Source organism: Triticum dicoccoides, chromosome 6B, assembly GCF_002162155.2.
Source record: "Triticum dicoccoides isolate Atlit2015 ecotype Zavitan chromosome 6B, WEW_v2.0, whole genome shotgun sequence".
In the NCBI taxonomy this organism is placed as follows: Eukaryota; Viridiplantae; Streptophyta; class Magnoliopsida; order Poales; family Poaceae; genus Triticum; species Triticum dicoccoides.
In genome coordinates this window covers 620,480,946-620,503,751 of record NC_041391.1, presented here as the reverse complement: position 1 = coordinate 620,503,751, position 22,806 = coordinate 620,480,946, and the positions used below count along the sequence as shown (strand labels likewise).

At 47.9% G+C, this 22,806-nt stretch overlaps 3 protein-coding genes across 3 annotated transcripts; 1 reads left to right on the top strand and 2 right to left on the bottom strand.

The window, feature by feature from the left end:
- The first annotated feature begins 4,324 nt into the window (after positions 1 to 4,324).
- Positions 4,325 to 5,251, top strand: LOC119321339 (receptor-like protein kinase ANXUR2). The gene has a single exon (XM_037595059.1). The coding sequence runs from the start codon at positions 4,325 to 4,327 to the stop codon at positions 5,249 to 5,251; it is 927 nt and encodes a 308-aa protein (XP_037450956.1).
- A 4,354-nt stretch (positions 5,252 to 9,605) lies between these two features.
- On the bottom strand, positions 9,606 to 16,311 carry LOC119322263. Its single transcript, XM_037595752.1, has 7 exons — positions 15,877 to 16,311; positions 15,683 to 15,780; positions 15,431 to 15,572; positions 14,321 to 14,416; positions 13,972 to 14,091; positions 13,562 to 13,824; positions 9,606 to 10,062 (listed from the first exon to the last, which is right to left on the bottom strand). Exons 1-7 carry the CDS (start codon positions 16,034 to 16,036, stop codon positions 9,952 to 9,954), a joined length of 990 nt encoding a protein of 329 aa, XP_037451649.1. The 5' UTR covers positions 16,037 to 16,311; the 3' UTR covers positions 9,606 to 9,951.
- A 641-nt stretch (positions 16,312 to 16,952) lies between these two features.
- LOC119322262 (methionine aminopeptidase 1D, chloroplastic/mitochondrial-like) lies at positions 16,953 to 22,137 on the bottom strand. The gene is made up of 10 exons (XM_037595751.1): positions 21,955 to 22,137; positions 21,783 to 21,852; positions 20,147 to 20,375; positions 19,684 to 19,845; positions 19,565 to 19,606; positions 19,055 to 19,126; positions 18,583 to 18,662; positions 17,874 to 17,971; positions 17,731 to 17,778; positions 16,953 to 17,461 (listed from the first exon to the last, which is right to left on the bottom strand). The coding sequence occupies exons 1-10, from the start codon at positions 22,055 to 22,057 to the stop codon at positions 17,316 to 17,318; spliced, it is 1,050 nt and encodes a 349-aa protein (XP_037451648.1). The 5' UTR covers positions 22,058 to 22,137; the 3' UTR covers positions 16,953 to 17,315.
- Positions 22,138 to 22,806: the final 669 nt, after the last annotated feature.

Sequence of the window (22,806 nt, the reverse complement as noted above, 5' to 3'; positions counted from 1 at the left end):
ACCCTAGCGTCACCGGACCTTAAGTGTGTAGACCCTACGGGTTCGGGAGACATGCAGACATGACCGAGACGCCTCTCCGGTCAATAACCAACAGCGGAATCTGGATACCCATGTTGGCTCCCACATGCTCCTCGATGATCTCATCGGATGAACCATGATGTCGAGGATTCAAACAACCCTATATATAATTCCCTTTGTCAATCGGTACGTTACTTGCCCGAGACTCGATCGTCGGTATCCCAATACCTCGTTTAATCTCGTTACCGGCAAGTCACTTTACTCGTACCGTAATGCATGATCCCGTGACCAAACACTTGGTCACATTGAGCTCATTATGATGATGCATTACCGAGTGGGCCCAGAGATACCTCTCCGTCATACGGAGTGACAAATCCCAGTCTTGATTCGTGCCAACCCAACAGACACTTTCGGAGATACCCGTAGTGCACCTTTATAGTCACCCAGTTACGTTGTGACGTTTGGCACACCCAAAGCACTCCTGCGATATCCGGGAGTTGCACAATCTCATGGTCTAAGGAAGTGATACTTGACATTTGGAAAAGCTCTAGCTAAACGAACTACACGATCTTTGAGCTATGCTTAGGATTGGGTCTTGTCCATCACATCATTCTCCTAATGATGTGATCCCGTTATCAATGACATCCAATGTCCATAGTCAGGAAACCATGAATATCCGTTGATCAACGAGCTAGTCAACTAGAGGCTCACTAGGGACATGTTGTGGTCTATGTATTCACACGTGTATTATGATTTCCGGATAATACAATTATAGCATGAATAAGAGACAATTATCATGAACAAAGAAATATAATAATACCATTTTATTATTGCCTCTAGGGCATATTTCCAACACATCCATCTCCTTCTCGGTTATGTTTAATGGAGAAAAATTGGAAGAGTTTAACCCTATGCGTGACATCCGTCAAGGGGATCCTATTTCACCCTATTTGTTTTTGCTGGCAGCAGAGGGCCTTTTGTGCCTCTTAAAATCTCGTGTTCAGTCATCTAACCTCGGAGGAATAAAAGTGGCTTCAACGGCTCCGCCGATAAACCACTTGTTGTTTGCAGATGACAGCCTGTTGTTTTTTAAAAGCAAATTCAGAAGGGGCGGAAGAAGTTTCTCTCTTATTGGAGACCTATGCAAGGGTTTTTGGTCAAAGAGTAAACGGGGACAAATCGTCATGTTTTTTCAGCAAGAGTTGTCTAGAATCAGTGAGATAGCAGGTGAAACAAGTCTTGCAAGTTCCGAGTGAACAGCTTAGTGAGAAATATTTGGGGCTGCCTACGGACGTGGGCTCATCCAAAAATGGAGCGTTCAAGTATCTTATTGATCACCTATGGAACAAGATAAGAGGATGTATGGAGAAGTCACTCTCTGCAGCAGGGAAGGATGTGCTTATCAAATCAGTAGCACAAGCCATTCCGGTCTTCTCGATGTCTTGTTTCAAGCTGCCTAGAGGATTATGTGAAAAGTTAACTTCTGCTATAAGAGCTTTCTGCTAGGGTAGCAAACAAGGGAAGAGGAAAACCTACTGGGTGTCTTGGGATAGCATGACAATGCCGAGGTATATGGGTGGTCTTGGCTTTCGTGATTTTGAACTTTTTAACTTGGCTCTCCTGGCTCGGCAATCTTGGAGGATTTTGGTCTCTCGGATTCACTAAGTGCTCGAATTCTAAAAGCAGTATACTTCCCAAACAAGTCAATCCTTGATGCCAATATTGGAAGCCATCCATCTCAAGTTTGGAGATCTATTCTGGAAGGAAGGGATATTATGAAGCAGGGCTTGATTAGGCGAATTGGGGACGGATCAGAGACGAAAATATGGAGTACCAACTGGATCCCTCGGGCTGAGTTAATGAGGCCACTGGTCTCTAGAGTTCCAGACCCACCCCAACTAGTGGCTGATTTGATTGATTTAGGAAATGCACGCTGGAATATGGAGCTTGTGAATCAGGTGTTTTTGCAGTTTGATGCAGAGCAATCTTTCAGATCCTGATCTGCCTTAGGAATGTGGCGGATTATTGGTCCTGGATGTATGAGAAATCGGGCATCTTCAGTGTTCGGTCTTGTTATCGCATGATAGTTGAAACCAAGAAAAGGCGAGAGTACTGGTTGGAGTCACGCCCGGCTGCGTCTAACCGCCGAGAGGACGAGTTCGCTTGGGTTCGACTATGGAAGACCATTGTTCTGGCTAAGATTCGGGTTTTCTTGTGGAGGCTTGCACGCCAGTCTATCCCAACGGAGGACATCAGAATGCACCGGAATATGACTACGAGCTGCACATGTGCTATTTGTGGAACTCCGGACTCCTGGAAGCATAGTCTGCTGGAGTGTACTGTTGCTCGCTGTGTTTGGTCACTGGTTGATCAAGAGTTGATTGATGAACTGCAGAGCAACACCGAACATAACGCAAGGAGGTGGTTATTTACCATGATCGAGCAACTTTCACATGAAAAGTTCATCAAAGTAGCAGTTACCCTTTGGGCCATATGGCGGGCGAGACCGGAAGCTAATACATGAAGGAATAAACCAAAGCCCTCTGTCGACATTTATGTTCATCACACATTTTATCTCTCAGCTAGAACAGGAGAAGCACACAGCCCAAGACCATGTGACCAGTCCTGTGGTTGCAATTCTGAGAAGATGGATGCTGGCAACACCGGGCTGCGCCAAGATCAATGTGGACGTCGCGGTTTCACGAGGAGTTGGAGCAGTCGCGACAGTGTGCAGGAACAATAGTGGAGACTATCTTGGATCCTCGGCGTTTGTCGTACGAGGGTTGATAGATCCGCCTACTCTTGAAGCTATTGCATGCAGAGAAGGTTTATCCTTGGCCGAAGATTTGGGGCTCTAGAATTTGGTGATTGCGTCGGACTGTCAAGAGGTAGTGAAGCATATCAAAGAAAGATCAGGTGGAAACTACGGTGGAGTGGTGAAAGAGATAACTTCGTGGCAATCTTTTTTTAGTTCTTGCTGTTTTAAGTTTGAATCTAGAGTCTCAAATTTCGAGCCTCGTAAATTAGCTAGGCATGCTGTAAAGTTGGTTCATGGCCGACATATTTGGCTGGGACTACCCCATGACACTTGTGTAATACCGGTAGCAATACCAACTAATGAATAAAGCCTAGCTTTTATGCTAAAAAAATGTACACTAAAAAAATCAATTGTTTGGTTGCCCACGTGTTTGGATGGGCTTGCATGACACAAAGCTCTAAGCTGCTTTGAGCGTGGCTCTGAAGAAACGGACGTGATTGCAGCTAAAAAATTCTGTGTGCACATAGTGACTTACCTCTTGTGCTATGCAAGAGATTAGCAATTCAAGTTACATCGACTTGTCAGATTACACAGCAATTCATACAAACTAGCACTCAATTACCCACATATGCGATAGGAAAGCATACACAACTGATGTGATGAAACACATCGGTACACAACCTGCAGCACATTCCTCTTCTTTTGCACTAGTAAATCAAGAGTCCTCTCCAGCAGTTCATGGCTTGAATTGGCCGAGTTTGCCATGGGCTTGAAAGCATACACAATATCGATGATGAAGAAGAAGACCCAGCCTGCCGTGCCCATATATACAACATCCAGCATCAGGATTTAAACCCCGATGCGTCAAAAATACCACTGTCCTCCTAACCATCCAATCACAGTTTGGTTCACAGGTTTGTGACTGGGTTTTGGTGGTTTCGAAGTGAAGAGACGATTTCTAAACTCCCTCAGGTTGTGTTCGGTTGACAGGGTTGTGAAGAGGTTTTGGCTGGGATTGGGGTGAATTTAATCCCCTACAAGTCAAAACCCCCCAAAATCCCCTTCAATCCTCTTAACAAAGGGTGTAACCGAACTAAGGCACAGGAGGCAGGACGAAAAATATAGTTATCCCTTTCCTCGGCTAGGCTAGGCTAGGCTAGGCTAGGCTCCATCAGGCTCGCAGAGAACACAAAAATGCTGCGAGTAACCAAAGATGGCTGAGCGTAGGAACTTTTGGCCGTCACGGACAGGCCAGGTGTGCCGGAGATTTCCTTCAAGTCTCCCGCGATGGCGCGATCGGTCTCGCCTCGCGCACGCGTGGCCCACCTGCTCGCACGGCTGCACCCCGTGTCAATGGCAGACTGATTCGCCCATGCAGATGCACAGGACTTGGTACCCAGCCGCCAAACGCTCCCCAACACCTGCGCTCGGCGCGCTCGTCTCTTCAACTCGATCGCTCCTCTCTGCCTAAGACTAACTGACCACAGATCTCCCTCTGCACTGCACTGCTGCACCGACGTACGTCCGATGCACGTGTTGGTGGCGGTCATGGGCGGCGCCGCCGCGGCCATCGGTTGCGCGGCGAAGGCGACATACCTGTACGTCAAAAAGAGGATTAAGAAGAAGAAAATGGGGGAGACTAGCAACGGCGAGTGGCTGCCGGAGCACCGCTCCTTCTCGCTGTCCGAGATCAAGGCGGCGACCCGGAACTTCAGCGAGGCGCTGGTGGTCGGCGTGGGCAGGCGGGGGAAGGTGTTCCGCGGCGTCGTGGACGGCGGCACCGCGGTGGCCATCAAGCGGGCCGACCCGTCGCCGGGCCGGAGCGCGCGCGAGTTCCGGGCGGAGATCGAGGCGCTGTCCAACCTGCGACACCGGCACCTCGTCCCGCTCCTCGGCTTCTGCTCGGACAGGGAGGAGACCATCCTCGTGTACCGGTACATGCCGCGCGGCACGCTGCGGGAGCACCTGCGCGGCGAAAGCGGCAAGCCGGTGATGCCGTGGTGGCGCCGCCTCGACGCGTGCATGGGCGCCGCGCGGGGCCTGCACTGCCTGCACGCCGGCGGCGTCGTCCACGGCGACGTCAAGGCCACCACCGTCCTCCTCGACGAGAACTGGGTCGCCAAGCTCTCGGACTTCGGCCTCTCCAACTCCAAGCACGCCACGATGAAGTCCGACGTCTACTCCTTAGGCGTCGTGCTCTTCGAGGCGCTCATGGCGCGGCCGGCGCTGCCGCCAGGGGACCAGGCCGTCGGCCTCGCCGAACACGGGCTGGAATGCCACCGGAACGGCACCCTGCCGGACGCCGTCGACGCGGTGATCAAGGACCAGGTCGCGCCGGAATGCCTTGAGAAGTTCGCTGAGACGGCCGTGGAGTGTCTTGCGCACGAAGGCACGGAGCGGCCGCCCATGGGCGACGTGCTATGGAACCTAGAGTTGTCGATGCAGCTGCAGCTGATTAATCACAAGAGGACGTGACAAGGAGCCGTATTGGTGTACAACAAAATCAAATGTTCGTCGTGTCGTGGTTTTGGTGCTATAGCAGCACAGCTAGGTGTGCCCACCATAGTTCACGCCTAGAAGAGCTCTCAGATGAAAATTGTAAATCATTGCAGTGCGATGGTTCAGGTTTTTGGGTTAAAGATGATGCATATGAAAGAAAAAGGAAAAGATGTAGCAGCACAACACATGAACTTATTTGAGCAATGCCATGAACTTTTTCAGCCCTAAGAGCATCTCTAGCAGACCCCTATCGCGCGGACCTTTAAAGTGAGTATATGGGCCACGGAAACCGTGTTTTGAGGACTGGCACGGGTTGCGACCGAACAAACCCTGCAAGGTCGAACAGTAAAACAGAATATTTTGCAGCCCACGCCAGCCCTCAATCAGAAAAAACAAATTAGACAATTTGACCGCAATTTGGATAAATGGCTACACATTCGAACAATCAAACATAGTTTGCACGGAAATTAGTTTTCATCCATGACCCAAAAGAACTCATACAAAATCCATCGATCAAGGCTTGATCAATGTCGACGGCGTTGTCGTTCAACATGTGCACAAACTCGGCAGTCACATCATGCAAACCTGCGCTATAATTTTGCTTCACAAGTCAAGAACAATCACAATGGCGAAAAGTGAAAACAACTAAAAGAAAATCAAAGTTTCATACCTTGCGCCCATTATGTCGGACACCTCGGCGGCCGCGGCGACAGCGGCAGCGGCAGCGGCGGGCGTCCTTGGGGAAGCTCGTGCGGTGGTGACCGGAGGAGGTGGTGGCGCAGTTCTCACAGTACCTTTTTTGGCCGCCTTCAGTTTCACCCCCGCCACCTTGTGCATCTTCACTAGCGGGATGGGGACGGCCTGGACCGGATTCGCAATGGCGGCGACGGCTGCGGGAGCGACGGTCTAGACGACGAAGTTGCCCTAGCGCTTGCGGGGATGGGCGGTGGAGGCTTGAACAGCGACGGGCGCGACATAGCTGGCGACGAGATCTGCTTGAGGGGTTGGCGCGTCCATGACTTCTACGGTGATGGGCGACGACTGGGAGGCGTCCATGGTGGCGGTACAGTGCCGCGGAAGGTGGTCTGAAGCAAGTGGAGGAAGATCAATGGCGACAGAGGGAAGGGAGAGCGGGAACTGCCACGTGGAGATGTCCCTCCCGCCAAATCTCGCTAGCTATAGGGGTCACCCTCGGGTCGGCCTCCCACCCCGTGTTTCTGAAGGTTGATGGGGAGAATTTGCCGCGCCCCGCAAAAAATTTTAAAGGCCGCGGTCCGATACGATATCTGTTCGGGCCACTTTTTCGTGCAAAACTGTAAACTGGCAGTTATTTTGCAGTTCGGCACGATATAAGGGGTCTACTAGAGATGCTCTAACTTATTTGAGCCACTTGAACTTGTCATAAAACAATAACCATCCGGACAACAGCTACAAGCTCTTGATACCAGATGCATACCTACATCGGTAACCCTGGTCTTTGAGGAGATCTCGTCGGCATGAACTGCTCAACACATGATGTAGAGCAAAGTGATCTTAAAGATACATGCCATCCATTTACCTTGCCATGAGCATGGGATTTCGTGATGGGTCTATGGACACTTTTCTGATCTTGTGACGCTTGGTCTTCGGTGTGTCTCAAGGGAGAAACAAACTTACTGGTGCCAATGTTTGAGGAAAGTTTGCAGGGAAACGGGTAAAAAGTGTTTATCTATGCAAGAAAAGGCCATTGAACCCGATAAGGCTCCTGAGAGAGAAAATGTATTTCGGGGGGAGCGTTTTGGCTCCCGGGAGCACTTGCTCCCGGATGAACAATACCTCAAAAAAGTGGTAAATGTTTTAGTAAAAAAGTTCTGGATTTTTTTGTGGATGTTCATGTTAGTGTCGTAAGCAGGCTTAACAATTTTCGTGCAAAACGGAGCAGTGGTGTTTCGTCAGTGAAAAACAATTTTTAGGTAACATTTGGTGTTCAAATATTATTATTTTTGCACATGCCAAAATGTTTAACCTGTTTGCCTAAAACTTTGAGGTAGCATTTGGATGTACCTATGAATACATAAAAAAAAATTGGGATTTTTTTGACATTTAAAAAAATCATTTTTCACGCGTGAGCCAAATTGGATTTCGGGAAAAAGTCCTTTCATTCTCCCCAAAAGAAGGCGATCAAGTTTGAGAAGGAAGGGAAAAACTCACTCACTAGACGAAAGCAGAGCTCCATTCGATTTCTATATTGTCGTTGTGTGTTGAGGGGATAAGTTCTCCCATGCTTCTGATGCGAAAGCAGAGGCCCTATTCGATTTCTGTATCATCGGCGTGTCATGAGAGGATAGCATGCACTGAAGTTTTATAGGTTCACATGTTAACATACAGTACGTCCAAGATTTCTCTTTTATAGCTCTTTTTTTTTGCGGTGCTACGGCGGACTAACGCCGGCCTGAACCATTTCATTGATAACAGAGTACATTTACAAGGCAAGGGGGGGGAGGGGTGAGAGTACAAATCAATTAAGCTACAACCCCATAGATAAGTGGAACAACATGGTACTCCAATCTCGAAGAAGGTACTGAACTTTCTCATTGGAGCATCTATTGGACCAAAGCATGAGGTCGTTGGCAGCCGAGCGGGCTACGAGGTTGATCGGTTGAAGTTCATTCCAAGAAGCTTTTGCATTTCTTCTTTTCCAAATATTCCACATAATAGCAATGATAACCGTGGAGCGAGGTTTGTTGGTCAGTCCCTGTCCCAGAGATGGTGTAGGTCCACCAGTAGCGTGGCAGTAATTGAATTCAACTCTTCCCAAAACGGACGCAGCAGGTGGCATTGAAGGAGGAGGTGAGTGATTGATTCGGTATCCGGGCAGAACGGCCAGCAGACGGAGGTTAACCCCCTTTGAAACGTCTTTTGTTGGTGAATAGCCGATTTTTGTGTGCTAGCCAAAGAAAAATTCTGCATTTGTTGGGTGAATAGTTCTTCCAAATGGCCGTTGCGAAGGGGTCAATTGGCTTGTTGATCCAAACAGTCTTGTAAGACAAGTTGCAACTCATAGGGTTGCCATCAAAACGTCCTGTTCGTTTGTCCATTACCTGCAAATTCAAGGAAACAAGTGCAAGCATAGCGCGAAGGTTTTCCAATTCAAGTTCGGCGGCATGAGTAAGGCGAGGAACCAGGTCAATGTTCAAAGCAGGATAGCCTAGCACCCGTGCGACAGTGGCCGCGGGTCTGAGAGTATGAGAGAAAAGAGCAGGGGAAATTGTTGCAAGGTTTTCAATGGATCCTTTAAACCATATATCTAGCCAGAAAGCGGTTGTCATACCATTACCGATATCCACCTTAGTCAGTGGCCGAGCTAGCGAGATATTACTGAGGGGGCAAATAGCCAAATATAATTGTGTGGAGGGGCCAAATATTGTATTTCTCTTAATTTGTGTCATCCTAAACAATGTTTCTTCACAAAATATTCATGGGCTGGGGAGGGGGGGGGCATGAAACCTGCAGCACACCACATAGCTCCGCCAGTGACCTTAGTTATGGATCGGAAGACACACCACGTAGCTCCGCCAGTGACCTTAGTTATGGATCGGAAGAATTCTAGCCCCTTGGCAATATCATGCCAAATGTTAGACTCAAAGGGATGCGGAGAATCAAGGTCATGAGTATCATACCATCCATATTTCATAGCAAGATGAGAGCTACCTCTGGAAGCAATGTACGAGTGAAGTTTATTTAGATGGGAAAGAAGCAGGCAAGAGTTTAAGTGTTGGAGAGAGGAGAAACCTAGACCTCCCATGTGAGAACGGCACACAAACAAATTCTCAATCTACTTTAGGCCTCTTTTGGTTCATAGGATAGGATTATCACAGGAATAGGAATCTTGTAGGAAATGAGATGACATGTATCTCAAATCCTATGAGTAGGAATAGGAAACAAGATGTCATTTGGTTGACACCAAAGGAATTTTTCCATTGAGTCTAGGCTCTTTTTTATTTTCCTATGAAATGTGGAGGATAGGAACCAATCCTATGTAGGAATAGGAATCATTCCTATAAACCAAAGGGCTCTAAAGGAAAAAATCCTATAAAAATCCTATCCTCTAGAATTCCTATGAAATTCCTCTAAACCAAAGGAGGCCTTACACTGCCCACCAAACACCTTTTCCTGTCCCGCCCAAAAAAATGACCTGGACAATGCCCACCAGGAGCAGTAGAGCAGTTATGGCGTAGATAGGTAAGGCCCTAAGGACCGCACGAACCAGAATGGCACGGCCGGCAAGAGATAGAAGCACCCCTCGCCACCCAGCTAGACGACAATCGATCTTTTATAGCTTTCGTGTGTATAGTTGCAACCCCATGTTCATATGTTACTGGCAATGCATTTTACATGAAAACAGCACAGGAGCTTGGTGATCAACTCGTTGACAACACAGAAAACCAACCGGTAGAGTGGAAAAGTGGGCCGCGGCCGTGAGCTGAATCAAATTGGATTTAGTTCATCTACACCACGTCCCTTGGCCCCTGCACCTCAACAAGCCTGCCTCAAAGGAGCCTTTTGCTTTCATCAAATCGTCTAATCTAGGTTTTACATCATATACACCAAGGAAAACAAAACGGTGTCGTGGCAAATGAAAGAATCGGTATATGAAGGTTTGTCAGTGCAAATCTCCCAGTCTCTGAACGAGCTGCTCACGCGCTGGTGACACCTGACATCCAGGGCACAACAACAGGGGCTCTCGGATGAGAATCTCTGTAAGACTCGGAATACTTGTCTTTGAAGTTCAGTTTAGGCTGGTCAGCCTGCAAAGCATCACAAGATAATTAGGCTGTGCGAACAAGAACAATGAACAGCTCATGTCATCTTAACAGGAAATAAAAGTTAACAATGTGAGGTACATCAGTTTAAATTTAGATGAATGATTTGACTATATAACAAAGCCTCGTGCGTAGGTAAACATTGGCAAAAAATACACCGGTAGTGCATATCACAAAAGTATTTGCCCGGCCATGTAGCAAGAGCAGCAAGTCGAACCATACTCTAAACAATCATATTGTCACAGACCAGACTTGTGCAAGATAACAGCAAGAAATTAGAGCATCTCCAGCCGCGCCCCCAACAGGCCCTCCCCAGACGTTTTTGCCACGCCGGCGCTGAAAAAACGGCCCAGTCGCCCCCCAAGAAGCCCGTTTTTCGCCAGCTCGGGCCGAAACTGGTGCCGGCGGACCCAGGCAGAACCCGGCGCCCTGGGGGGTGCCTGGGGCGCCGGCACAAGCGAAAAGGGCGCGTGGGTCCGCCCTGTCGGCGAGTCGAGCGCCTCTTCCCGCCGTTTCTTCCCACTTTTCCCCACTTCCCTCCCCATTTCCTCCTTTCCTCCCGCCAATCTCCCTCCCGCTCGCCTCCCAGCCGGCCGCCATGGCACCGAAGAAGTACGCCGTCCCCCGCGCCGCGGCAACCGCGACCGCCTCCGTTGCCCAGACGAAGCAGAGGAAGCCGCCGGGCATGACAAACGCCGATTGGAGGGTAGAAGTGCAGCGACGGGAGGCCGTCACCGCCGACCGGCGGAACAGGGCCCTCGCCAAGAAGGCCCGCGACAACACGGCACGCGCGGCTGCCGCTTCGGCGGACCAGGCCGAGGCCGAGGCGACTCGCGCGGGGATGAATCCCCCCGGCAACCACGCGCAGTACGCGCCCTGGGGCCAACAAGGCGTCGGGTCTCCGTCGCCGCAGCCATGGGGATCGCCGGGCTACGCCGACGGGAACGCGCACGGTGGGTTCAACCCAAACGTCACTTTCCCCCATGGACACCCGGCCCAACGCACGCCCTCGCCCGCCTTCACCGGCTGCAGTACCCTCCATACAACTACTCGCCGCCCGCGTACGCGTCCTCCCCGACGCCCCCTCTCCGCCGTTGCGCACTGCCCTTCTCGCACCTCGGCGACGCCGACAAGACCGAGGCCGACATGGACGACATCATCGCGGAAGGTTCGGCCGCGGCCGCCGCGTCTCCCGGCTTCACCGCGAACGAGACGGTGGATCTCAGCTGCGGCATGGACGGCGAGCTCGGCTACGTCTACGGCGACGAGGAACAGGAGGAGCAGGAGGAGGAGGACGAGGAGGAGGAGTCAGCGAGGAGGCGCAAGAAGAAGAAGCGGACGGCCAGGTCAGGCGAGCCACGCATCAAGTGGGCGTCCAAGGAGGAGGAATGCCTCGCCAAAGCATGGAAAGTCATCTGCCTCGACCCGACCACCGGCGCGAACCAGAGCATCGAGACGTACTGGGCACGCATCAAGGCCGAGTTCGACGAGCGCAAGCTCGTCGACCCCTACTTCAAAGGCGTCTACATGCAGCGCGGGTCGAAGGCGATTGCAAACCATTAGGGGCGTATCCAGGGGGCGTGCAACAAATGGCATGGGGTCGTCGAGGAGGTCGCCGCTCGCCCGGAGAGCGGCGCCAGCATTGAGGATCAGGTATGCCACGCCGGTCTCCCGCCTCTCTTCGTCGTGTGCGCCGCCAACTGTTTGTTTGTCCCCGCACAGTTGTTGCGCATGTTCGGCCTGTACCGGCAGAGCAACAGCGACGCCGAGTTCAAGTACCTCCACGTTTACAAGCGCATTGACAAGTGCGATAAGGGGGCGGAAGTCCGGCGCACCCTCAAGAAGGCCAAGGAGACCTACAAGCCGGACACGCCGACTCCGGGCGCGTCAGATGGGAGGCCGGACGGCAACAAAGGTGCCAAGAAGGGGAAACACGCCGACGCGGCCGCTGCTCGCGTGCAGGAGTCCATCCAGCACTGCCTCGCCGACGCACAGGTCCGGGCCGCCCTTCGTGAAGAGAAGACCGAGGCGCGGTGGTCGGCGTTGATGTCGACCACCGCCGTCAAGCTCAACCTACTCCTGACCAACGTCGCCGCGAAGAAGCGGAACACCGACCTGGCGTTCCTGCTGGGCGGGGCGGACATGCTCCAAAGCACCGACGAGGCGGTCAAGGCGTGGTACAGTGCGCATGTTGGCCTCATCCTGGACCAGCTTCCCTCGACGACGCTGCCCACGCCCACGCCGACACCGCCCACGCCCACGCACACGCCGACGCCGCCGGCAAGCCCGACCGATGATGCCGCCGAGACTGCCCGCAGCACAGAAGCCACGCCGCCAAGCACAGAGACCCCGTCAAGCCCGCGCACGCCGACTCCGCCGACGCCGGAGGCCGACCTCGCCGCCTGATGCTTTGCCATCCGTCCTTTCTGCTTTTTGTACGCCGAACTTTTCATCCGATCGCCGATCTACTGGCCGCTTGATCGCCGGATTGTGGCGTCTATTTTGGGCACGGGAATGAACTACGTTTGATTTTGCCGTGGCTGGGGGGCGGCGCCTGGGGGCGTGGCTGGGAGCTAGGCCGCCCCCAGGGGCCGAACTAGCACCGGCTCGCCCCCAGGCCGTAGTTTTTCGGCGCCCTGGGGGGCCGAACGGCTGGAGATGCTCTTACAACCAGTATAACATGAGACAAATGGCTGTTACCAGAACTGAAGTTTCAACAGTTGTACAATGACAGTGGGTAAACATAAAGCAATCAGTATGAGCAACATGTAAAACGGGGAAACCATACACCAGCACCATTTATGGCATCACATGTTTTGCTGTAGATAGATTTATATTCTTTATATTTAGCCCATTAAGAATGTACCACACCACAAACTTGTCCAATGCATCATCCTAAATGATTACTGAGACTAGTTAAAAAGTTCAACACAAGAAAGGGAGCTTGGCTAAAAATAAAATAAAACACACTTGAAAGTGTACAGGCTACAGTCAGCTGCAGGAGCACAGTTGATTACAATTTCAAGAATTATAGTGGATAACTAATGTTCCTGTTTAAACTATTAGGACAGGATTGTTGCATCACATGTAGAATAGTAACCCGTGTATAAGCATGACCCATATTTTGGTTTTGTTATTCAAATCACTACCGATCATTCATAAACACTGGTTTCTCTCCCCATTCCCGTACAGTAAGGACACATGTACGCACATGACCTATGTTTTGTTTCCGCTATTAAAATGACTGACGACCATTCATAAACACCATTTTCTCCCCTAATTCTATAATAAAGTGCTCCTAACTAAACAGTAAACTGTACCATTTCACATATACAACATTCATTAAAATATCAGATGCAGGTCCATTAAGCAGGAAGAATCAGATAATTCTAACACCGCTCCGAACAAGATATGGTTAAACATGCAAACATACAGGGCAATCGATTCAATGGTTAGAAACAGACTCGCAAAAAGGCAGGCGTACCTGTTTCAACCAGCACTCCTGATGTTTATGCTCATATTTATCTGGTGAATAGCAACCAAACTCTGATGGGCAATATACCCATATATTGCACTTCAATTCACCTGGCTTGGCATTCCTAGCCTGGTCTAGACATGCTTGACAACAATCAGCAGCAGATTCTTTGTGGTGCGTTAATCCCCATCTCACAGCAGCGCCACCATAATCGGCATGTAGCTCAGTGTTGCATTGTGGATGCAAAGGTGGACCAGCTATTATTTCTTCTTCTGCAACAATTTATTTGAGACTCAATTTCTCTGAGAAATACGAAAGCTATTCTGTAACTATAATTCTAACACAATGGGTCAGACTTTGGCACCACGATGCGGAGCTTCATGAAACATAATTAACATAGGCAATGGTAGAGAAGCAACCTTCTGGTTCATTCTCAGGTTTGTCATCATGCTCGGTGTGTGGGACTTCTGGTGAAATCCAAAGACCAATATCCTCCAATAGCCCATGCCAGTTGAACTCCAGGGCTCGCTTTAACAATCCTGTAGACAAGGGTGAAACCAAACTATTACAGTTGAGAATTATGAAACAAAAGCAAAAGAAAACGTTTAGAAGCACCCAATATGTACCAAATGATTATGAAGGAATTGGAACACATAGAAGTGAGTATATATTGTTTAACACTATAAAGCTCACATGTACCAAATTATTATGAAGGAATATGAACACATAGAAGTGAGTATATATTGTTTAACAGTAAAGCTCACGTACGTGCTTCCTCACTGGAGAGGCCCAAATTTGATGAATTCTGTGTAGATGCACTTTTTGCATCTTTTAGCGTCTCAACACGCCATGATTCCAAAGCTTCTGTCATATGTTTGGGAATAGAAACATAAGCACTTCAATTTATCGCCAATCAAGACAACAAATAATCCATGAACTGTATTTCTAACAGATGTAAAATAAATCCAGATCTTATGTATCGCAAAAGCAAGTAACAAACAGTAAAAACATGAATTCACTTTTAGCGTTAATTTATAACGTCACACAGAACATAAATGGAACAAAATAATGGCAACTCCAGACAGCTGATACCATCAAGGAGACAGACAGCTGATACCATCAAGGAGACACAGACACACACAAATAGAATATACCCTTTTTTCTGCCAAACAGGTCAATCAATATGCAGCACTTGCTCATCAAATTATCGCAGCTGGCATCACTGCTAGGTTGATACACCAATTGGCCAGTCACACACACAAAAGTAAATACTCCCTCCGTCCGAAAATACTTGTTGGAGAAATAGGTAAAAATGGATGTATCTAGAACTAAAATACGTCTAGATACATCCATTTCTCCGACAAGTATTTCTGGACGGAGGGAGTATATGACAAGTCGACTAAAAAGAGGGAATCGTCTAATGTGGTTGTCATATGTTCAGTTGTTTCAATCAGGAGGGTTGCTTTTCCTGATCATGGATAGAATGTCTCAAACTTGTACAGTATTCAAATCCCGCAACTCTACGCCTATCTAAGACTATAAAAGTGAAAAGGAATCAACTACGGAGTACTATAGAAGTTCACACTTGCAAGAAAGCACTTAGCAATGCAACATATATCTGACAAACTAGTCGAAATAAATAGTACTAATATATACCCTCCAGACAAGCTATTCAGCCCTCTCTGAACTGAACACATCAAACGGCATGCTGACAGAAAATAGCCGGTGTGTGTCAAGCTGTCGACCAATAACCAAAGATAAACATACAAGTCCAAGTTATGCACACATATTATGGAAAGCCAGGAGCTCACTTCATTCTACACAAAACAGTAATAGTACACTACTATTGCTAATTCGAAACTAGATATGCAAATATACCTCGTTGCTGGATGGCACTGCCGTTATCCCCTAGCTTGTTCAGCCGCCCCACAAGCTCATACGATACCCTCAGCTTCAGCTCGAGAGGCAGCTCCTTCCGCCTTTTCTCCTCCCGTGCAAAAACCTTCTGCAGCTTCTTCACCTTTGGCACCCAAAAATCCTCAGGGATTAGATCGCAAAGCCATGATAACAACTAGTACCAATGAACTATAAACACCATCGAATTCTGCAATAGGCTTTCAAGAGCGGTACCGCCTGGACGAGCTCGACGGGCTCGGCCTCGCGGCGAATCCGGATCGACTCCTCCACCCTCCTAATCTGCTCCTCCGTGTACTGCACCACCTCAACCCCTAACAAAAAATCGAAAAAATTAACACCGAGTCAGATCGCGGATACTGCCAGAGTCGTCGCAGGCACGGCGAGGGGCCGGGGAGCGGGCGCCTCACGTTTGGGCCCGGGGGCGAAGGAGGTGAGGGAGCGGAGCACGAGCAGCGCGACGACGAGGTTGGCGAGGCAGACGGCCACGGTGATGCGCCGGTACGAGAACCACCCCGCCGCAGTCGCGCGGCCGCCGAACGACGCCGCCCGCGCTATTCCCCTCGCCATGTCGCCGCCGTCTCCGCTGCCGCCATCCCTACCGCCGACGGCGCGGCATTGCGCTCCGCCGCCGCCGCCCCCGATTCGCGAGCTCCCCGCCTCCTCGATCTCGCCCGCGGCCGCAGGAGCACGCGCCGCGAGGGCCGGTGCGCCGCGCTACAGCCCCGCCCCCGGCGCTCGGATGCTACAGTGCTAGAAGCTTCTGGAATCCCGGCCGGGCAGGGCAGGAGCCTCTCTCCGCGTTCGCCTGGGCCTTCCCGTTTCCGCAAATGGAAGTTGGGGAGCAACTTGAGGGGGGTGGACAGATAGCATGGAGGGTGGAGGCGTGAAGGTGGTAGTGCGGGATTTTCCTCCTCTCTGGCGCGTGGGCCCCGGCACATGACAGCGCCGTTGGGCCCGGTTGCCAGTGAAAGAACTGCCGACAACGCGTAGGCTGGGGTAAAAAAGCCGAGCGGTTGTGGCAGATTTGTTGTGGTCGGTGAGATTACAGCGGATCGGTGGAGCTACGTGGATGGTTGCCATTGGGCGCCGTAATTCTCCCAACTTTTAGCAGAACAAGTATTGGCAAAAATGCCAGAATGGTTTGCTCTAATTGCAAGCAATTCTGATTCTAATTACAGACAGAATAGAGCAGAACACATAAGTAAAACAGTTCCTATAAATACATATTTGTCCTTTTTTTGCATGCCACATATGTATAATGTTATGGAATTTTGCACATACATAGTATACATGTGTATGTATATTCCATAAAAAAATCAAAAAATATCACGGTGCAAAAAATGATATTTTGAAACCGAGCTCCATGGAGCTCATAGCAAACATCCTCCCATTTTAACCCCCTCTTGTTTTGGAGAGCGACAGCAGAAAAGTGTTGATTGATGAAGCAGCATCAGGCTGATAATCAATCGCGGAGAAGTATCAATAAAGCAAAGCAGATCTTCATTTTTTTTTTCTGCCAACAAATGCGGCAAGACATGGCTTTCATCAGCCCCAGAACCAACCAACTCAATCAGAATCCAGGCAGTCAGTCAGAATTCAGGCCTACCCGCAACAACCAAGGGGGCTGATCTGATCTGCAAGCTCACCCTATAATCCCAACAACAATGCAAAACTTCGTATATATAATCTATTATGCATCAACCTACTAACGTATCGAGATAAATAAAAAAAGTGTAGTTTTGCACTTGGGAGTTTGATTGGACGATGTGCAGCCCCAGAAAAATTGCAGCTTCTGTCCCAGCTATCCAGCCTTTCACTCATTGACGTCTCTGTTATCCGGCCTGGCTTAACACTGTGTCAGTATTTCCACGCCATCTTCGGTTATCAGTAGTGTGTGCTCAAACTGCGCTGTCAGGCTCCCGTCCTCCGTCACCGCGGTCCAGTCGTCGGACCATATGGTCGAGTTTGTGCTCCCTATGGTTAGCATCGGCTCTGAATTGACACACAACAGTCAGGAGAATCTGTTAGTGTTCATATGCTTCTTATGAAGGCCAGTGATCCTTATAAGTTATACAAGTAAACTTGACTGAAGCTATGTCTACAAGGAACACAGTTCCGATTTATGAAGTATAATCAAATCTAATGTGTGCCAATCTTATCTATTTCAATCTAACAAGCATGCAGATTCTTTAATCCCAAGCTGATTATTGAAATAAGGACACGCTATGTGCATAGACTGTAGCGACAGTGGAAAAATGTACCTATGGTAAATGTTTGGTTCAAAATCATGCGGCCCTTTTCATTATTGCCTGTAAATTCAAGAGACGTCAGTCCACGGCAGCACATATATTCCATATCTACACTGAAGTAGAGCAAATCCAATGGTTTCTCATGTTGAACTCACGGAAATGAAGCACTGCAGGCTCAGCATGGAACACTTTCCCTACCCCATGGCCCACAAATTGTTGAACTACACCATATTTGAATTTATCTGCATGATCCCTTCAAAGTTTGAAATCTTCAGTCAGGTAGTGCGTTTGAAGAAATGACGACGATATCCAGTAAGCACAAAATATAATAATTACAAATCTATAGATAGAAGGAATAAGCTTTCGATTTAATTATGTCCAACAAACTCAACCAGTACTCAGTCTACCTCTGTCAGTCTGTCACTGTATCAGGTACTGGCACAAAATATCCAAATTCTAGCAAGCCAAGTTCAGTGCAACACAAGCTAACATGGCACGGAAAGTACGTTTAGGCCCAGTTCTTTTGGGCCGCAGCTTGTGCAGAAACAGCTTCTCCAGAGCTGCCCAGAGAAACTGCGGTGGGAATAAGCTCTAGAGAAACCAAAATAGTTTGTTTCAAGGACACAATTAGTTATTTCTTTTCAAAAACAAGCAACCATTCTTATGTCCACTGTAATCGAAGTCCAAGAAAATGGGTACTATCAATATCAAGTTATGTGCTAGATGCAAAAGAACCAAACAGCACCGATTTCTAACTTTTGCCGCAGAAAGTTTCTGAAATATAGAATCCCCTGGTTACAGAATCAACATATTGCGAAAGAGTGATGAGAAAAATACAAGTGTGCAAGCCTCCCATTTACTTACTGTATGGTTCTACCAATGCGGTTGATCTCCACCCCAGGAGCACAGATTGATATAGCCTTGTCAAGAGATTCTTTCGTTACCTGGTTGGGAAAAAGAACATTCCATAAAACTTTGAACGAAATAATGCATAGCAAAGAACCTTTTCTCTAAGAAAAAATTATGTGACCTTATTGCCATCTGACTGAAAATAAAGTGACTTAGTATGGTTACATCTTTAACATGCAAACAAATTATGTCCAGATTACATTGGTACTTATTCCCCAATGTCTATATATACAACTGCTTAAAGATGCAAGAGAGTACAGGCATATACCTGTGGAAGTACAACAGCCAAAAAATAAGAAAAACATGGAAGAGAGTACAGGCATATCACTAATGCCAGCAAACAGCTGGAGTTCCTGCCTTCATAGACTAATGCATATTTAGAGACAGAGTATTAGACAGAATATTCTTATGAGAGAATTGAGATAACCTGAACTAACTTCTTAGCTTCATCATCAACATCACCACAGAGAAATGTAGCAGATGTATCACCATGGTAACCCTGGAATCAAATATGCATAGACCATAAAAAGGGAATGGGTCAATTTAGATACCAATGGTAACCCTGGAATCAAATATGCATAGACCATAAAAAGGGAATGGGTCAATTTAGATACCAACTATAGCTTCAGCATCTATATTAAAAAAATCCACAATACTCCATATATATATAAACAGATGGAATTAAAGTAATATATCAACTGAATCTGCACCCAACATAGATTTTGCATTCTCTCATATAGAAAAAGGAATGTTGGATGTTTGTTCACAACAAGCAAGAAACCACTAGAACAAAATATCCTCTAGAAAATCATCACAAAGGATATCTATCACAAATAAGCACTTCAGTTTCTTTCTTTACTTGTACTTTGTCTGTGAGGGAAGCACAGCGACTTAACAATAGTCAGCTCAGGAGATGTATAGATTATCTTTGGCTTACATTGAGATAGACAGTAACATCGATGTTGATGATATCGCCATCCTGCCCAAAAAAAAGATTAACTGTAAATTGATTGGTATGTATTCAAAGTCATTGTCTCCAGATGCTGGATTGCTTACCTCAAGTGGACGAGAATCTGGTATCCCGTGACAGATGCATTCATTCACTGAAGTACAAACACTCTTCGGGAATCCACAATAACCAAGAGGTGACGGGTATGCACCGTTATCTATTATCATTTGGTGCACTGCTTTATCTATCTCATCAGCTGTGATGCCTGGCTGTAAATAAGAACCGATCAATTTTTGACACTCGAGTCTTAGACCACCCTAGTCTATGGGCTACTTTTCAGAAATGCGGTACTTCATGAGAAGGGACTTCTACTTCACAAACTACTTAAAAGGTGTCTAAAATGTGTATCAGTTGTGTCCTGCACCTTAACCTTTACCAGAGGATCCATTTGCTCAGTGTGCTCTTTTCTCTTAACAAAGTATTGGATGAATGGAATGAGGTTTCCGTTGTGAATGTAATGTTCCGCGACTAAAAAGAATAATCAGGTACCAATGCCAATAATAACATTACATTTACAAGTGTTCCAGCAAACTTCAAAACTTGCGCGGCAAGCTTTCCAGAAGCTCTCATGCATTCGATCCCTTTTTCATCATGTATTTCAGGTCCATCGTTCATCTGAGGTCTTTGACGGGAATTGACATAAGGAGGCCGCTGTATATGACTGGGAATGGTTAGACGAGGAGACACTTTCCCAGGTCGTAGGCGTCTAGGGTTATTTTCCAGTGAGTCATCCCGACTTCTGTGGAAGTCCAAAAAAGAAAAAAAAACGTAAATGTGAATCTACATGTATGCTCCATACAAGAGTAAATGTATCAGAGATACAATGGACACAATTTAAAGGCATAGACCAATTCAACCGTATTTTCCACACACTATAAGTAATATAATTAACAGGCACAACATAAAGTATGCCTTGATTTTCACCATAAGATCAGTAAACTCAGGGAATTTTGTACCCGTTTATCTAACGGTGCTTCAAATATTGTTTATCTTACTTTGATACAAGCATTATCTCACTTCTTACTTTCTTAGCATTCTATCTCCTTGAAATGAAAGCACCACAGCAATGTTTCCAGAAAGAAAATATTCAGTTAGATCATATCACCAGAACAAGAATATCCTACTACTGTTGATAATAGAAGTAGTTCCCTGTTGGGCCTTGTGTTCCAAAATGACTTCTTGAACCATGTAGTTCACCCTCTCTAGTTTTTGTTGCAAGGGGACATTATAAGCAACTTTCTATGATGATCAAAATGCATGATGTGTCTCAAAACATCTTCATGAGTATTAAGATATGGCCAAGTTTGATAGTTCCATGGATTGGCACAAGCCGCACGACATCCCTGATCGGTACTCACACATACTACCTAGCCTACAAAAAATGTCTTACATTTTGAGACAGAGGTAGTACAGAACAGTACATGTGAGGAGGCACCTATGCGGCTATGCGCCAGGTGCCTGAAAAAACTTTGTAAGGGGGCACCTATGCACCAGGTGCCTGAAAAAACTTTTGCTTCCGGTCGATTTTTTAGGTCCCCCCACCCCCAATCCAAACCAGTCAAGGTTCTTCCTCCGCTCCGGCCACGACGCCTTGGCGAGCCCCATCGTCCCCGCCTCCAGGGAGGTCCTGGCAAAGCCCTCGTTGTTGCACTGCTCTCTTTCATCGAAAATCGACTGATCCGATATTTCTTTTAAGTTGCCCGATGGATAGCAACTGCATATATGTAAATGTTGCATTGAACCACTACCACCCAAACCTTAACGAAGCTTCCAATGCATGGTATTGGGGGAAAGGGAGCCCCTGAAATCAACTAGCAATAAACATATCTCCCTATGTGGTCAAGGTCAATGCACCAAGTTGTGGATTTGGGTTGCTATGCACTGGATAAAGGCAATCAATAAACTGGCATTTCAGCTTCAGCTCCAGTTATAGCGGTTGGCATAAAAGATGGGAAATACAGTACATGTGTTCCTCCAAGATAGCCAAAATCAGGCCATTACGTATCCATTGATGGGTCAAGCTGTATCACTATAAAGTTGTGTTGCAATGACCACTCTATCTGCCCAAAAATAACAGCTCGCAGCTAATCTAGTGCTGTCGTCACCTCCAACAGGCAGGGCAGGGAATGGCGACCGGGGAGCTCACCTCCTGTTGAAGAGGGCGTCCACCAGGCTGGAGAGCGTTCTCGTGGCCTGGCACGTCACCCGCCTGTGCCCTGCAAGAGGAGACCCGAGCCGTCCTCTGAGCAAATGTTTCCCCCGGAGGAGCTGACGCGGCAAGCCTTTGAGCCGAAGCGCGAAGTGGGAGGGGCGCGTACCTCTGCCTGGGGCGGCGGCGCGGAGGAGCGGCCTGGCGGAGAGCGCGCCGATGCGGTCGCCGAGGAGGGCGCAGAGGAGGCGCGGCGACGGCGGACTCGCCATGGGCACTGCACCGCACGCGCGAGCGGGATATGGGAGCGGACGAAAGCGAGAGCTGTGGTCGAGAGTCGAGACGGATCCGGTCCAGACCGTCTCCTACATTTTGTTTACGGGAACGAATCGGCATAATAAATCTCGTAAACATCGCGGAAGTTCTTACTTTATGAATAGTAAATTTTAAAAAGTGCTAGAAAAAATCAAAAAAGAAATTGAACTTATCTTTGTAATATACTAGCAAAAGAGCCCGTGCGTTGCAACGGGACAGAAAAACACACACGCTCTTAACCCAATAACCACGACTTGAGACCTTGATACGTAGACGTTCTTTATTTTAAAATTGCATCACATTTGTGTTCCCGGTGGTGGTCTCAATGCTCACACAACGAAAACGCATTTGAATGTTGTCAATCCTAAGGCGTCTCTCTCTCACACACATACACACAAACACACACACACATACACGCGTGCGCGCGCTCGCGTGCACACACAATCATTGAGAATAAGATGAGAAAATGTTGTTTTTTTCCGTGAGGTTTTTCAGAGTTGTGCATGCGTGGTTATCAATGTTTTTTCCCTCTCAATCTGGTTTTAATGTGTGTTTATTTGCAATTTGGATCGCCGCCAGTGCGGAAAAAAAACCCAGACCGTGCACTATAGATTATGTTTGCATCCAAATTAATAGTTTAGAAATATTTAATAGCTAAAAGTAACAACATATTTGGATTCTACACATTTTTCTAATCAAATTTCAT